General features: G+C 38.3%; 1 protein-coding gene across 3 annotated transcripts; it reads left to right on the plus strand.

Moving 5' to 3' along the window:
* The first annotated feature begins 99 nt into the window (after nt 1-99).
* On the plus strand, nt 100-15,201 carry TRMT6 (tRNA methyltransferase 6 non-catalytic subunit). 3 transcript variants are annotated; one of them, XM_005147425.4, is made up of 11 exons: nt 100-215; nt 2,595-2,722; nt 3,143-3,252; nt 6,373-6,464; nt 6,551-6,634; nt 7,874-7,998; nt 9,240-9,604; nt 9,810-9,895; nt 13,077-13,179; nt 13,270-13,356; nt 14,285-15,201. In XM_005147425.4, exons 1-11 carry the CDS (start codon nt 115-117, stop codon nt 14,456-14,458), a joined length of 1,455 nt encoding a protein of 484 aa, XP_005147482.2. In that variant the 5' UTR covers nt 100-114; the 3' UTR covers nt 14,459-15,201. The 3 variants fall into 3 exon arrangements, with proteins under 3 accessions (XP_005147482.2, XP_030903445.2, XP_030903444.2); XM_031047585.2 differs by having other exon boundaries at nt 208-259; XM_031047584.2 differs by lacking the exon at nt 100-215 and adding an exon at nt 807-935.
* The last annotated feature ends 1,522 nt before the right edge of the window (nt 15,202-16,723 follow it).

Consider the following 16,723-nt stretch of genomic DNA (forward strand, 5'->3'; position numbering starts at 1 on the left):
AGTCTCACTCCCCCCACTCGCTCTTCACGTCGGCTTGTCCTGCTCCACCTCCAACATGTACTCGCGCATGCGCACTAGCCACCTCCCCGGTGCGGAAGCGCACGAGTGGTGGCAATGGAGGACCGGCAGAGTTTGGTTTCGCGTATTCGTGAGGGGGATTGCGCTGTCCTGAAGCGGGATGATGTCTTCAAAGCGGTACCTGTGCTGCGGCGGAGGTGAGGGGTGTTCGGTGCTGCTTGTTGTCTCCCCCTCGGCCGAGGTTCGTTCCCTCCCCTCCCCCCTCCCCCCCCCACCCTCGAGGCGGCTCCAATGGTCGCCTGTCTGAGGGAAGAGGGGGTCCCTGTGTGGCTTTTGTGACCCACAGGTTCTTGCTATGCAGTCAGGAATAACGGCCTCACGAGGCCGAGGTGACAGGTAGCGTGAAAGGTGTCAGTGCTGCCTCAGTTCCTGTGAGGAAAAACAGTCCGGGAAATCATTTGGCACCGTTTCTTATATAAGTTTGGAAGTTATTTAATATGTTCTTGTGTTTTCATTGTTAAATGGGTGCCGATTGAAGAGGAGGAAAGGTGCGGCAGTCTGAAAAGCATGTCTCCATCATATTTCTCACTGTGGTATATATATGCAAGATGCAACATTGCGTTCTTAAACAGGGATTTGCTTCAGTGTTCTCATCGGTGTTAGGCTGTAGGAAGATGCTAGGTGTCAGGTCTGTATAGTTACTGGCGTGGAGAGGATGATATGAAAGGTTTCCTATTTCTTTTTCCTAGGCCAACTGGCATAGCAAGAAGCACCTGCACCCCAGCAGGAAATACTGTAATCAGTGGACACAGCCTGTGCTCTTCCCATTGCAGCAGACAATTTTATAGACCAATGTGTAGAAGTCAGTGTTGGGTAATGTGGCCAGACATCTGATTCAGTAGCGTGGAACTTTAAAGGTACTATGCTTGAATGAGACTGGTTTAAAAATGACTTAGTTCAGACCTAGGGATTTGGGAGTACTGGTTATTGACAGTCTTAATGTTCACCAGTGGAATCTGGCACCAGAATCAAGTAGTTACTCTTAGTCTGCAGAGTTCTGCCAAGATCTGCTTATTGGCTCCCTCTTCACTTTCTGTTCAAAACCCTTATCGTAAAATAAAGAATAAAAAAGTCAGAGAGTAAATATTGCCATTTAAATGACAATTTGAATGACAGTTTAAATAACAAAGGAAATTAAATTATTTCTGCATTGATTTTTCCCTTTTTATAACCCGATGTGGGTCAGGACAGTCAAATAACACATGGCAATAGCTGTGGTTGGATGTTCTGTTTTGAATGGTCATCATAATAAAATTTGAGTACATGCATGTAATTTCTTATATGTCAATTCGGTAATTTCAAGTTTTTATGAATTTTTATTAGTCTTTTAAGATCTGGTTGGCAGGAATTAATAGACTCTGTGAACAAGTATGTTAATTTTGTATGAAAAGAATTTGGCAATGTTTGACAGAGCTTTCTTATGCTTTACTTGAGTTCTGGATTGTACTTGGAGATTTAAGCAGTACCATACGTAAAGAATATGCATGAATTGCATTCTTCAGCCAGTAGAAAACTGGAAATAACAAAGAACACAACCTTTTTGCTTAGCTTTGGAATTAGTAATGAGTCTAATCAGCAAAATAAAAGCTCTTAATGATAAATTTTGATAACGGTTAATTTTGATTCAAATGTGAGTGTGGCATATACACTGGTACCTGTTTCATTTGACAGAATTGGTATTTCCCTGGTCAGCAAGAAAACCTTTGTAGGTCAGGATGAAAGTTAAAAGCTTTTGAATCTTGTTTTGTGTGAAGGAGGAAGAGTGCAAAACACCTTTAGTGCAATCAAAATGAAAGTGATAATAAATTTTTGTATTAAATATCTTTTCTGTCTTCTTCATAGTCTTTTGGCAAACATTATTTCAAAGAAGCTCTGCAAAATACAGGCTCATGCTCATCAGGAGGAATGGCTTTAAACTGAAAAAGGGTAGACTTAGGTTAGATACTAGGAGGAAAATCTTTACTATGAGGGTGGTGAGACACTGGCACAGGTTGCTCAGAGAAGCTGTGGCTGCCTCATCCCTGGCAGTGTTCAAGGCCAGGTTGGACAGGGCTTGGAGCAACCTGGTCTAGTGGAAGGTGTCCCTGCCCATGGCAGAGGCTTGGAACTGGATGAGCTTTAAGGTGTCTTCCAACTCAAACCATCCTGTGTCCTTTTTGCACTTTTCTGCATTACTTCAGATTTATTTCATTCCTTCCTCTAATGTTCTCTGTCACAAATAGTACTCTATAATTCAAGTGCTACAGACTTATTTCAGCCGCCATTATAGAATTCTTCTGAACTGGGAAAAAAAAATCTTCTTACAGTATGCTCAACTGAAGTTTTTTTTCTTTCCTGACCAGTTTCAGTTAAATGTGGTTTTGTGGTTAATTTCACCTTTTATGTTTGTCCTCCTGGTTTTCTTCAAGGATACAGATAAAAATGGCATGTGTGAAGCTGTAGTTTAGTTTCAACTATTGTGGGTTTCAGACATAGTAAAAATAATGCTTTTAATATCAACTTTTTTATTTTTTCAGAAAAATTATTTTTGAGAAGCAGTGGTTCTACCTGGATAATGCCATTGGTCATGTTTATGGAACTACATTCGAAGTAACTGGTGGTGGAAACCTTCAGCCAAAGCAAGAGGCGGAAGAGACTAACAAAGGTATTGAAAAGGATTGACTGATGTTTGGCAAAAAAAAAAAAAGAGTTCCAGTTAACTTGTATCTTTGATAATACCAAAGATGATGGAAAAACTTTGTATTAATCATTGGTTAACTTAACATTACTTAACATTTTTTCTGTCATAAAAGTGCATGGTTTTGTTTTGATCTGTTGTTTCACTAGTCTCATAACAAATAAGCTTTTTAATATGGGATAATATTTGGGCCTTACTTTGGGTGAATATATACATATTGTGTTCTACATATTACATTTCATTGATTGCTTAGGCAATACCTTGCGAGGCCATGAAGCATGTGGGTTTAATCTTGAAAAATCTGCTTTCTGTGAAACTAAAATCGTGTTTTTCCAACTTAAAGATATTTAGAGGGAGATTTTACAAATCTATATCCTTTTCCTTTAGAAACAAAAGAAGCAGGTACTGATAATCGTAACATAGTTGACGATGGAAAGTCTCAAAAACTGACTCATGATGACATAAAGGCTTTGAAGGACAAGGGTATTAAAGGACAGGTAAAAATAAGGTTTTGGTGTCATTTCTGTGCTACCTTGATGGTTATATTTTAGCTCATGAAACAGGCTATTCTTTTTATTGATGCATAGACTTCAGTGCTTTTTCTTTGTTCTGCTGCTCAAGTCATTGATTCCCCTAAAGACCTGGTTTTACAAAAATGCAAAGGCTATTTTGAGAGAAAACTTCGTTTAAGGTTAGTGGTACTGTCAATAGAGAGTAAATTAGTAATTTATTGGCATCAGAAATCATAACAAGGAAAAAATATTAAAAACTTTAAAGAAAGTTCACATAATCACCTTTCAGTTTTGTTTATTCATGAGGTTAAAATTAATGTTTCTATATTACAGACCTATTAATTATGCAATAATTAGTCAAAAGTGTAGGAAAGGATTATAGATTAATACCAAAATGGTAACAAAGAACACCATGTAACCTATATACTATCAGCGTGCCTCTAGGCAGTACCTACCAAACACGTGATGCCAAAACACGTGTTTTATCTGCATCTCAAAAGCAAAGAATATTCTTAAGAGATCTGTTCTGTTAGAAAAGGGTTTGATTTTTACCCTGCAGTTTGTCAAAAAGAAGTGAGGCCATATTAAATGTTAATAAACTACTGCAGCCAGTTCTGTTGCACACATATTATCAGGCAAAATTCTCTGTTGTTTTTGGTTTACCTTTTCAAATAAAAATAAGAAATTGCTCATGCTTACATCAAGTTCATCTCCTTTTTGCATCTTGCTGTTTGCTGCTGCTCCTCAGAGCAGCTCTTCTGCTTTTGACTGCTTAATAATGGATGGCTCCAAATAGTTTAAACTGGTATTTCTTCTGTTTCCATGGTTGTGCTGCTAGTTGTGTTACCTCCTTGAGAGGAATGTACTAATCAGTCTGATAGCTTTGATGTTTTTCATTCAATCTCATTATCCATGGCAGATCACTTTGGCCTTTCTGTATGTCCTCAGCATGCCTGTGCTATGCCTACCATACTTTTATTTTAGATTATGAAAATATCCTACTTTGTTAACTCTGGTTTCTGAACTGTAGCTGAATATTCATTTTAGAGTGTGTTATATGTTGGATGCTGGACAGGGACTCTTCATCTCAGGTACTATATTGACAGGACAAGTGGTAATGGGTTTAAACTTAAACAGGGGAAGTTCAGGTTACATATAAGGAAGAAATTCCCTACTGTGAGGCACTGGAACAGGTTGTCCAGAGAAGCAGTAAATGCCCCAACCCTGGCAGTGCTTAAGGCCAGGCTGGGTAGAGCCTTGGGCAATGTATTCTAGTATGAGGCATCCCTGCCTATGGCAGGGGCTTTGGAACTAGATGATCTTAAGGTCCTTTCCAAGCCAAACTGTTGGATATTATTTTTCCATAAATGACGGAAAAATCTGAACTCATGTTTGTGAATGGCATGTCTTTCTGATGCAGGCTCATTTTAGAGAAGATTGTTACTTGAAATAAAGCAATGTCAGTGTTAATGGGGCCCATCACTTCCCAAATCCTTCCCAGGTGCTGAGGGATAATTATTAGCATGAAGACATGAAATGGCATGTACTCCCAGGGCATTATGTAATGCTGTCAGGGTTTTGTGTAGTGCTGCAGCTTCCTTTTGGCTTTTGCTTGCTCTAGAGAAATATTCCTCAGTTTCCTCACTGTAAATTTAACAAAAAATCTCAACAAAACAACACAGGTATTGCATTTAACTTTATGTGAGAATAAGGCAAAAAAGGAAAGATAAGTTGTCTCATGCCATTAATACCTTTTAAGTGTTTGAAGGACTTTTAAGAACTAATAGCTTGAAAAGCAGCAATAGCAAGTGAAAAGTATGTGCATCAGTGCATTTTGGAGCAGGTTCTTAAAGTGCAATAGGAGATGCGATGTCCACATTGAAAAGAATCCTTTTTGTCATTCTTCCCCCCTGCCAATTCCTGTGAGGCCAGGTTATACTATTGTTCTTGTTTAATAGAAACTTACAGTTTTAGCAGTTAAACTACTTTGATCACAACAACCAAAACAGCACTCTGCAGCATTTGTTCTTGTATTGCGGACAGGGAGACAAATCCGTTTTTTTGTGGTTGGAGGACTTAGTGATCCCTCCAGCTGTAACCCAAAAATATGAGGAAGAGTTTGATTTGGCAAAGAGAGGAGATGAGAACAAGGAGATGAGGAAACAAAAATTGGAATTCTGAGAAAACCTGGGAGATAGACAAGCAAGAAGTCAGAGGAGTATTATAGGAAATAGTAAATGCTGAGTTTGACACTGTGCAAGGAGTCCAGCACAATTTGTGATGCAGACAAAGTGGTATAAGGAAAATGTCTGCAAAGTAGTCAGACTGTAGGGGAAGAACTAGGACAACATGGAAGATACCCTCAAAGATAGAGATGCTGAAGTCAGACAAAGAGACCCAAAGAGGTAGTTGGATTAAAGTAAATGTTACATGTGACATCAGGTTCCATATTTTGTTTTGTTGTTGTAAAGTATTTTGTCTGTATAGCTTCACACAGGACTTGGGGTACTGTTGTACAATCCAGTTATTATGGGGAATGTTAGACTAACAGTGTATGTCAGTTGTTCTATAATAACTGACAATAAGCATAACTGACTCATTCAAAATACAGGATAATAAAAAGTACCTAATCACTTGGAGAAAGCAGGGTAGTCTCGTTCACATTCAGCATGGGATAGAAATATTTAGGTACTGAGGCTTCACAGTAAGGGTTAAAGTAATGAATTGCTGATGCCAAAAGGAACAATCACGGTTTTAATTCAATTTGGGCCAGTATGAGTCTGACCTCTCTCATGAGTTAGTTCTGGCACCTACCAGACTCCTTCCCCACAGAACGCTCCATTTCCAGGATAGGCATTTTCAATTTCATATTTTCATGCTGGCATTATGTAGCTACAGAATGCCAAGAGACAAAAGTAGGCGAATAAATTACTACACTTGTCATGTTGAATAATAGGAATTTACTTCACAGTTAATGTCAGTAGAAATTAATGGTATACTTGCCTCTACTAGAAGAAAATATTTTCAGTGTTTGTTTAAAAAAATACTCTATATAAAATGAATGAGAAATACCAGCTATAACAAAAAGAAATTGTCTCTTCCAAGGAAATAGTTCAACAGTTAATAGAGAACAGTACAACGTTCAGAGACAAAACAGAATTTGCTCAAGATAAATACATAAAGAAGAAGAAAAAAAAGTAAGTGAATTTCAAGGTGTAGAAAATATCTAGTAGTTCTCTAATTTGCAGAGCTTAGAATAAGACTTGCTGTGTGTTTCTTACAGATATGAGGCACTTATTACAATTGTGAAACCATCCACTCGCATTCTTTCAACTATGTATTATGCAAGGGAACCTGGAAAAATTAAGTAAGTTTTTATTTTGTTTCTTTTTTCAAATTATGACAAATTATAACAAATCATAATTTATAAAAAATAAATTCTGTTATAATTTTTAAACAAATTATATCAAAGATATTTTAATATTATTTCAAAATACCTGTATTATTCTGGAGTATATAATATTCACATATCTTTTTCCCTATTAATGGAAAGAAAATGAAAAATTTGGTGTAGAAAATTAATCAATATGCTGTTGCAGCAAAGACAAAGACTTTTGCATCCAGACTAAGCTTTCACCATTTCCTTACCACCACCATCTTGCTAATTATCTATGGAGGCAGAGGCTCTCCACATGTTCAGAGCTATTTCTTACCTGGTTTTGGTCACTGGCATATCACCTCTTGTTTTCTAGCTCAGTAATCAAAATAACAAGACACCTTACCAGCAGCATGAATTTTTGTTTTTAATATGTTAGGGGTTCAAAAACTTCTTCAGTCAGAAGTCTTTCTAGAATTTAAAAACGTGGTTAACATTAGGGATGGGGGGTGACAACAACAGAGATCTAGCAGTGTTTGATTTTCACTTACCTAAATTAAGTAGTGCACTGTAACAAACATTGTTTGAAGTGGACTTACTGTTTTTAAAGTTGCAAGAGTAGATCTATGATGCTGATACTTAAACCCCCCAAATTTATGTTACTTGAGGCTTCCCAAATCTTCTTCCTTCTCCTTCCCCCATCTCCATTAGTTAGCTTTATTTACCTACTAAGATTAGTTGTCATTTCCTTGGCCATCACTGAGTCTCTTTAGTGCATGTGCTGTGGCCAGTAGAGTTTGGTTTTGGTCCTGGACTGCAGGCGGTGCATGTTGCTGCAGCACAGATACACATCACAAAGGACACATCACTGGATTAGGAAATACATCCAAATACCATTTGTTCTTTACAAAACTGACCTATCAGAGATACAAAGGTTAAAAAATATTTTGTCTCACTGACCCAGCAGATGTCCGCTTTAGTATGCGCACCCTACTTCACATCCTACTTTTGCCATTCCCTGCTATTTCCTTGTTAGCTATGATTCTAGTCCTTTTTAGTTACCAGATGGTTAATTATAAGTGACCACATGGTGACTCTGAAGACCACTGATGCTGTTCCTGAAAATCTTTCTGTAATCCATCTTTTTTTGACAGGCTCCTGAGCTAATACACAGTATTTCTAACTCTTAAGAAAACTAATTTGATATTGCTAAACCCCTCTGTCTTCCAGCCACCTGCGGTATGACACCCTGGCTCAGATGTTGACTTTAGGAAACATCCGTGCTGGCAACAAGATGATTGTAATGGAAACATGTGCAGGCCTTGTGCTGGGTGCAGTGATGGAGCGAATGGGAGGTGAGGAACATGGTAGCTTAAGTAATGTATGGACTGAGGGCTTACTTGAAACTTAAGAAATGCATGTGTATGTGGTACGTCTAAAAGGCAGTACTTCAAAATGCATTCTCAGTTTTTAAAATGACTTTCAGTGTCCCCACTACTCAAAGAGATACTTGGTTTTCCATTGGAGACAGTTGTATTTTGCATATTTCAGTTTGATTTGGTTTACACCATTTAGAAAAAGAATAGGAAATCTAAAGTTGGGATCACTCTATGTAGGTCTGTTTTAGTTTCTTTCTTAGTATAATGATATTGTGTCCAGAAAAGGCTGTAAGGAGCTTGTATGCTGACTGTTCCCAGGCACTTGGGAAGTCCAGGAAGGTCAATGGCAGAAAACAGGAATAGTAACACTGGAATTCAGACAGCCCACAGCACTGGAAATGTCATCATTCCTCTTGTTCACTGCACCAGTATGCAAAATGTGCATTTTTAAAACTAAGTCAAACTTATCCTACGATATGCTCAAGAATATGTCATATATGACTTCTACGTTTCAAACTTAATTAGATTAATTACAAATCAGTCAAAGACACTAGAGAGAGGTCACAATTATATTCCAGAAGCCTAGAAAGGTAGGAAATGCTGTCTAATGTTGGGCACCCAGATGTGCTGACTGTTGGCTGAGGAGCTCACTGGTAGCTGTACTGTAATTTGGTTTCTGTTTCAGCAACCTTTGGCCATATGGATACTTTCTGAAGTACGTTAAATAAGATACCATTTCAGTCTAACTATTGAAAAGCTCTTTTTAGTATGTTTAAACATCTGACATCTCTTCCTGTAGCAGTTGGGTGTCGAAGAAATTCTTTGCCTATTAATACTGTTTAAACTAGCCTTTATTATTTTCTCAAAACCACTCCGTAGTTATAAGTAACAAATACTATATCAAATGTCTTTTAATTCTTGATTAAATTAGCTTTTCTAACAATTTGTCACTACTTACATGTTCTGTGCTCATCCTAAATACATGCAGAATCTTTGAGTTACCTTGTCCTTTTGAGTTTTAGTAACTTATTCTTCCAATAAAGATCTTCTACCTTGAGGCATGCTTCAGCATCTTTAACCTAATGAAGGTTAGATTAAAACAAGGCAATTTACTTATCTATTTCTAAATGAACACTTCATTTTAGCGTTTTAGAAATTTTAAGTAATTTAAGAAATTCTGGCTTGCCAATCTGTTTTTGATTCTCTTGCTCTTGTAGGCTATGGATCCATTATTCAAATGTATCCAGGAGGGGGACCTGTTAGAGCTGCTACCAGTTGTTTTGGATTTCCAAAAGTCTTTTTTGATAACCTTCATGAATTCCCTCTCAGCAAAGTGGATAGTCTGCTCTCTGGGACATTTTCTACAGAGACTCTGCCTTCAGAACCCGAAGATAATGTGCTAGCAGAAGAAGAAAGCAATGGTTTGACTGATGAGAAGCAGACTTCCCTACAGGAAACAGAAGAGGAATCTACTACTGAAGCAGCTATGGAGATCAACCGAACAGAAGAGCAAGAAACAATGGACATTAATGCTGAAGGTGTAGAACATAAAGAGAACAAAGAAAAAGAAAATAAGGAAAATGTAAGAATTTGTCATGGCTACTGAAGTTTTACAATGTCTATGTACTTTTACAATGCCACCTGAATCAGGCATGCTGAAATACAGCCTAATCAGGTGTCAAAATGGAACTCTGGAATTTGTCTTTTGTCTTACATTAAGCCATCTAAGATACAAAAATACATAGTTACCAGTTAAAGTGCAAACTTACTTGTTTTGTTGTTCAAAGGTTCGGGAAAAGCAAAGAAAACAGTGGGAGAGAAGGAAAAAGCTGTTAGAAACTGCTGCTTTGTTGAGAGAGAAGAATGCTGATGGGTGAGTTTGTAGTCAGAAACATGTTTAAAAACACACCTACTGGAAATAATTTTCCTTGAAACAAATCAAAGGATTTGTTTAAAGCTTTGCTTTAAAAATACCCCAGTTTATTTCTTTATATTTACAAGCAAGGAGTCAACCCACATGTGTCTTGGGTCTGCTTTGGTTCTTACCTGGTTGAGATTTTTTTTCTGTTACTTAAATAGTTTGAAGATTCATGATCTAACAGTCATGCTTTCCTGACTAGCTACAAGTAAACATTTAAAAAGAAATAAATCTCTTCCGTCCAACGAGAAACAGAATCCAGGAGAAATTTCATACAAAATAATTCCAGGATTCTAATTGGCAAAGTAGAACCTGAGGGTTTAAGTTTATTAAATTGCATCCAGGTTTGTTGGTTCGGGGTTGGTTGGTTGTTTTTAGAAACTCATTTCCTTCTTACACAGGAGAAAACGTATAATTTCATTTTACTGCTTTAGCCAGGATCAATTGTTCCCAAGAAGCAATTTAAAATAAAGATTTAGTATCAGTAGTTTAAAACAAATATAATAAATATATTCCTAGAAATAAATGTGAGAATATATAAAAATATTAAACATGTATTCCCATAGTAGTGTAAGAGCATTTGGTGATTTTAACTTGTGACTTTTTCATGATGTTCATAGCAAATGCTGAAGTGATTTGAGTTAATCAAGTAAAGTTGATTTAATTAATAATATTCATTTTCCCATCTTAATAATATTGGCTCACTGGGAATGAAGCAGTTCTGCTTGGGTAAATTTTAATACACATTTATTGACTATCTTTAAATGCTTGTGTATAACTTTGTATTATGATGAAATATTTTAACTTATGCTCATTCATGTCTAGCATATTTAAGTGGTAGAATTACTATTAAAAGGTAGAGACAGGGCATTCGGTGTTCCCTAAAGCAATGAAATGGTACAGGAGGTTTGTAAAGTCATGCACATCTGTTTGGCAGCAGGAGCACCACTGGCCATTGCAGTGGGTGACCATTGTCCTGGTTTAAACCACAATATCATTAAGCTGCCTAAATAGCACTAGGGTTTGGGCTGGTTTTACCACTGTCTCCTGAAGCTATCATTATAATTAATGTCTCTCTGTGGTCTGGCAAAGTGGAAACTCATATATGATTTGATACTTCCTATAGGGTAAAAAGTATTTTTGATTGTTGATTAAGTTTGAATTTAAGGAAGTCTGTTTAGTATTTGTCTCTTGTTTGGTTTTCAATCACTTGTATACTACTTCTGCCCTTTGTAGTGCATGAAAGCTGTAACAAATTACCTACTTGAAGGGAGGAGTGATTTCTTGCTTTAGGAAGTCTTCAGCATGATGGGGGGAAGAGAAGTTTATGGTTACCTGAAGGCACTGTCACAGATGGCTCAGTCAGGGTCACCTTTCTTTAGTCATCTGCCTTTTATAGCTCACCAATTGTTTAGATCAAGAACCACAGGGAACATACTGCTAAGCCAGGAAAAATTGGCCCAGAATAAAGAAATGCTTCGAACTAACGACCTGGTGCATGAGTAGAAGCAGGCAGGGAAGTTAGGGTTTGTTTTACAAGAGAAAAAGGGAAAGGATAGGTAAAAAAAGCTGATTAACACTGGAGGTGGGGAGAAAGATTAGGATTTACTGTCAGAGTAAAGAACTGGTCATGAGGTGAAGACTGGCACCAGCTTCAGGAGAATTAATTCTTGAGGTCCTGGATATGACAATATCTACTATTTAATGTAGAAGATAAAAATTTTATTTAAATTGTGCTGTTATGTGCTAAAACATTGCTTGTACTACACTGATCTGTTCAATTCCATTTTTACGAGAGTTGAAGTCTGTCGTAGGTCTTTGGCGAGGGGGTGAAGGAAGACATTAGGGATTTGGTATTCTTTTAAAGCAGACTTCTTTAAGATAGACTATTTTTCTGATACTACAGAAGTGGAAATTTGTTCATAGACACTTCATGTGTTCAGAATTAGACCATATCCTCCCCCCTGCCCTTCCTCTCTCCTCATCCTCCCCTCTCACCCATGACATTAATTTTGTGACTGGCTAGACCACCTGCTGACAACAATATGTGCTGCCATATGAGGGAACAGAATTTGAGTTTTTCACAGTCTTTCTCATCTCTCACTTACCTTCCTGTTGTCTGGCAGAGCTCCTGGCAGCATCAGTGCAGCATTCCAAGCCTCCCGAGACTCAGTTTGGAGTATTTCTCTTTATGATCTGCTTGGTTAATTACTGAGCACAAACGTTTTGAAGTTTGGATTTGAAGTAAATGGCTCACAAGGCCATGATGGGCAGAAAACCAGACTGGAAACCACTGCAAGAATTGTCTCACCTCTTTATTGTGTTTAGAAAATTGAACATCCATTTATACCTCCCTTTTGATAGGAAGTTTAACAGTGTCTCCAGTGCTTCATGCTCCCCTGGAGAACAAATGTAAATTGATGAGTCTTCTCGTAGAGTATCTGTATACTGGAGAAGTAGTTTCATAGCCAAATTTTTCTGCATCAGAACAACTTACTGATTTACTCAACCAAATCTAGTTTGGCAGTGATTTTCTTGATTAAAACTCTACATTAGTCTGTAGAGAATCTTAACTGTCTGTTATACTATGATACTGAAATGTGAGAATGGAGAATAAAATATGAAACCTTTAAAGGAAAACTTAAGTTGGCAAGGACATAATTTCTTTTTAAAAGATTTTTAGTCATATCTATTAAGGGATTGTTTTATAGAATAACTTTTACATAAAACTGTATTTAATGAAGATGATCCAATCTATAAAGAATCACAACTGAGGTTCCCTTCTAATCAACAATTACCAGTCAGAAAATGTAAACTATTTGGAGGGTGGGCTTAGAGTAGAGAAAGCAGCATGCAGTTTTGGAAGAATTAGCGTGGAGCTCAACACAGCTGAACTGAGTGCTCCTGTGGTGCCTTTAATATACTGCACTTTAGGGAGCAAGTGTTTTATCCTCTTAATTATGCAAGTAGGAAATCGTGATCTGTTCTTGTATTTGGGGAGTTGTTGGAGCCATGAAAACATGCTGATGAGCAACATTTAAGCTATAATTGATTGCTGTACTAAGTAGGAGAAAATGACACTTGATGAATAGGTTTCAGAAGCAGAAGACTAATGTGCATGAAATTTCTTTTGCAGCTTAATTGTAGCCAGCAAGTTTCATCCCACTCCTTTACTGCTTGCTTTACTGGAATTTGTTGCTCCTTCAAGGCCTTTTGTTGTCTACTGCCAGTATAAAGAGGTAAACCATGTTTGTTACTTTACCTGTTATAGCTAAAGTAAAGTTTGGGACTGTTCTGCTCTATAACCTACTATTTGTTTTCTCTTTAAGCCATTATTAGAATGTTACACAAAGCTGAGGGAAAGAGGTGGTGTTGTTAACCTAAAGCTGTCTGAAACCTGGCTACGGAGCTACCAGGTAAGGAGTACAGTGAGTGGCTGTAAGAGAGGGTAAAATGCCTCCACAATGAGAAATACCAGTTCCTCTAACTTTGTTTGAATTAGATGTTTGCACATGTAGAGTAGTACCCTCGCAAAAATGAAGAAGCAGAAGCATGTCTGATTTCTGAGCAGCTCACAGCTGGAGAGGTTCTTTTATCTTCCTGACTTTCTCCTTGCCTATAGGCTTCTGGAGTCCATGAGGAATTAGTATTTGGCAGATTACTCAATTCAAGTGTAGCCATGATTACTGACTATTGATCAGGCAACCAGACTGGGAACAATGAGGAGACTTGTAGATGAAGATCTCCACATAAGTTAGGGTTGGCGAGGGTGACTGTGTCCAGGTGCAGGTAGGAGCAACACGCTACAGTGTCCTGGACACAGGTAAATGAGCATAGACCTGTGATGGCAGTCACAGCAATGAGAAGCTGTAACTGAAGAGAAAGCATTTACAGAAAAGTACAGTGTAGCTGAAAGTGATGGTTCATTGCCATGCCTTAGCTGAAGAGTACCTACGTAAAGATGATGGTGACAGAATTGGAAATTACTCAATGTACTACTCAATGCTGTTAGACCAGGTGTGGCTTTCTGCAGAGTACACCAGTTCTGAACACATTACCGGGACTTTCATGGATCCCAAACCTTGGCTTTACAATTTTGCTAGAAAGGCAATAAGTAGTAATCAGCAAAGCCTATAATCTCATGTATTTCTGAGGTTCCTGGTATCAAATACTTGGCCCTTTAAAGACAAAATATGTTTTCCAAAGGGCTGTTGTTGTGATGCCTGGAAAAAAAAATGACATCTTGCACTGTAAGTTTCAAATACACAATTTGATGTGCACCTACAGAGTGAGTTCTTACAGATGCTTGTTTTCTTGTTTATTTTGGTTTTTGTGTTTTTAAAGGTCTTACCAGATCGAAGCCATCCAAAACTGACAATGAGTGGAGGTGGAGGGTACCTTCTGTCTGGTATAACTGTTGTCTTGGATAAGGGCAAATCTGATTCCAGTAACTTAGAAGCACTGAAGATGGAAGAGCCATCATCTAAAAGATGCAAAGTTCAAGACCTCCATTGTTAACATTTGAAGAATTGATTTGGTTTTTAGATCTCAGGAGTCTTAACTGTTAGTAAAATAACAAATACACATTCTGTGCTCTTGACAGCACAGGAATTGTACCTGCCATACATCTGTTACCAAAAAGCAGCAGGACTGCCTGGTAGGGAGGACTGGCTCACTTTTTACCAGCATACACGATCAGAATGAGAAGAAAAACTCCTTGGAAGCAAACATCCCATTGACTTCAAAAAAAAAAGAGAAGATCAAGAGAAGCTCAAGTATTCTGTTTGTTTGGTGCCAAAAGTGGACATGATGAAGTAGTTTTTAAAAGGCTGAATTCCAAATCAACACATGGACCTTTGCTTTCTGTTTTCCCAGAACAGGGTCAAGATGACACATTGTAGGTAGTGATCTGCTTCCCCTTGGGACACAGAACCTGAATGTGTTCAGCAATTTAAGGAAGTGGAATCAACAGCAAAAATCAGTTTTCTTCCCGAAGGAACAGTAAAAAGAGAATACTAATGTCGGACCTTTATAGCATAACACCATTTTCCTAAATAAGTACAGAAGAGAGTGCATGTTCAGAAATTAAAATATCAGATATTTAAACAGAATGTCTCTGTTAGCATTGCCTGTCATTTTCCTGGGAGTTGTGATATGGTTTTACACCACTATGTGTGTGTATATGTATTTATTCTCCTGGCTTATCTTTTGTGTGTAGCCTCTTTTTAATTATTTTTTTTCACTTTGTCATTTTAATTAAACCACAGGATGCTTTTCCTAAGGAGCTTTATTTCAATTTTCTTACTTTTCCCTCTTTCGGGAAATAGGGGTCTGGCAGAGGCTTTAGGAGGGGAGCACCCTTGCTGGCTGTGCACCCTTGAACCTCCAGTGGAGAGCCAGTGGAGCCAGCAAGCTTGGGCATTCTTGCACTTGCTTGTTAGGGGCAATCTGGAACTCAGGGGTGAGGTAACCAGACTTCATAAAGCTGTAAAATCCTTTAATGAGAGCAGCATTGTTGAAATGCAAGGTATAATTGTCTGGAACTAATGGGAGCCTTTACTTTTTCACAAGTAAGAAATCAGGGAAAATAGTACAAAATTGAAAGAGTGGAGCCTGCAAGATTTTAATATATTAAGCTGAAAGTAACGTATGTAATGAAAAGCGTCTCAAAGAGAACAGACACAGGAGCTGAGGAAGAGGTAGACGGTACTTGCATACATGTGTTTAGTCTCCATCCAGCATAGTTTAGAAATCTGTTAATCAGGATGTGTGCCTTGTGTGCGGCTGCACATTATCTGCATCTACTGACGTGCTCCTCCAAGCATGAATCCTGCCCAGAGGGGGTGATGGAGGACACCCAGGTTCTGCTGACACCTCAAGAGAGCCTCAGCCTTCCTGCAGCAGCCAGCAGGGTCCCAGCTCAATGGCTCACTGAAAGCTCAAGCCTCTGCTCCTGTAACATGCTGGGGATGTCTGGCACAGCCTGGCTTGGCCTGGCAAAGGCATGTAAAGGGACTTGGCACCTGTCTTTATTCCTGCCTTTCATCACAGAGCAAGCATACAACTGCCTTCACTCTGCAAACTGGCTGAAAATAGCAGATTAGAAGAAATGAGCAGTCCCTGAGCTTTGTAGTCCTGTGCTTTACTAAAACTACACATCAGATTTACCTCTAGCCAGGGGTGCACGAGCCAGAAGCAATACAACACTTTCTTTCAGAAGCCAAAACCACCATCTGTGCTTCACTTGATTTCCTGGAACAAGGTTATGCACCTCAATATACCGATACTTGTTTTAAATTGTACCACCTAGCTTCAATGCCAAAAGCATGCAATTTGCCTTTAAATTATGCAAATTAATGTAAATCATATTGAAGGACTGTTAAAAAAACCCTCTCATGTTACCCATCAAAAAGTCTTGAGCAGGGAATGCAAATGTGTGGATAAAAATGGGACAGGCAACACAGTCAAAACAGCTGCTCGGCTCTTGGTGCTGGTGGCGTCAGCCCAGCAGAGCAACGCAAGTGGAGCAGGAAAGGACGACAGATAAAAGGGCTGTCACAGAGCTCTTGGAACCACCAAATGGTTTTCAAGTCTTTCCAGGGACATGTTTAAGCAAAACTCTGCTGATTTATGAGTGTGTATTTGCAAAAACTGAGCTTTTGAAAGAAGTTGCATACTTGAACAGCTTAGAAAGTTTTCTGTGCTACAACTAAAGCTGTTTGCTTCTAGGTGTTCACATACTCATGGACATGCTTTCTATCATACCAGCTAGGGGAGGGAAAG

This window comes from Melopsittacus undulatus, chromosome 3, assembly GCF_012275295.1.
Source record: "Melopsittacus undulatus isolate bMelUnd1 chromosome 3, bMelUnd1.mat.Z, whole genome shotgun sequence".
In the NCBI taxonomy this organism is placed as follows: domain Eukaryota; kingdom Metazoa; phylum Chordata; class Aves; order Psittaciformes; family Psittaculidae; genus Melopsittacus; species Melopsittacus undulatus.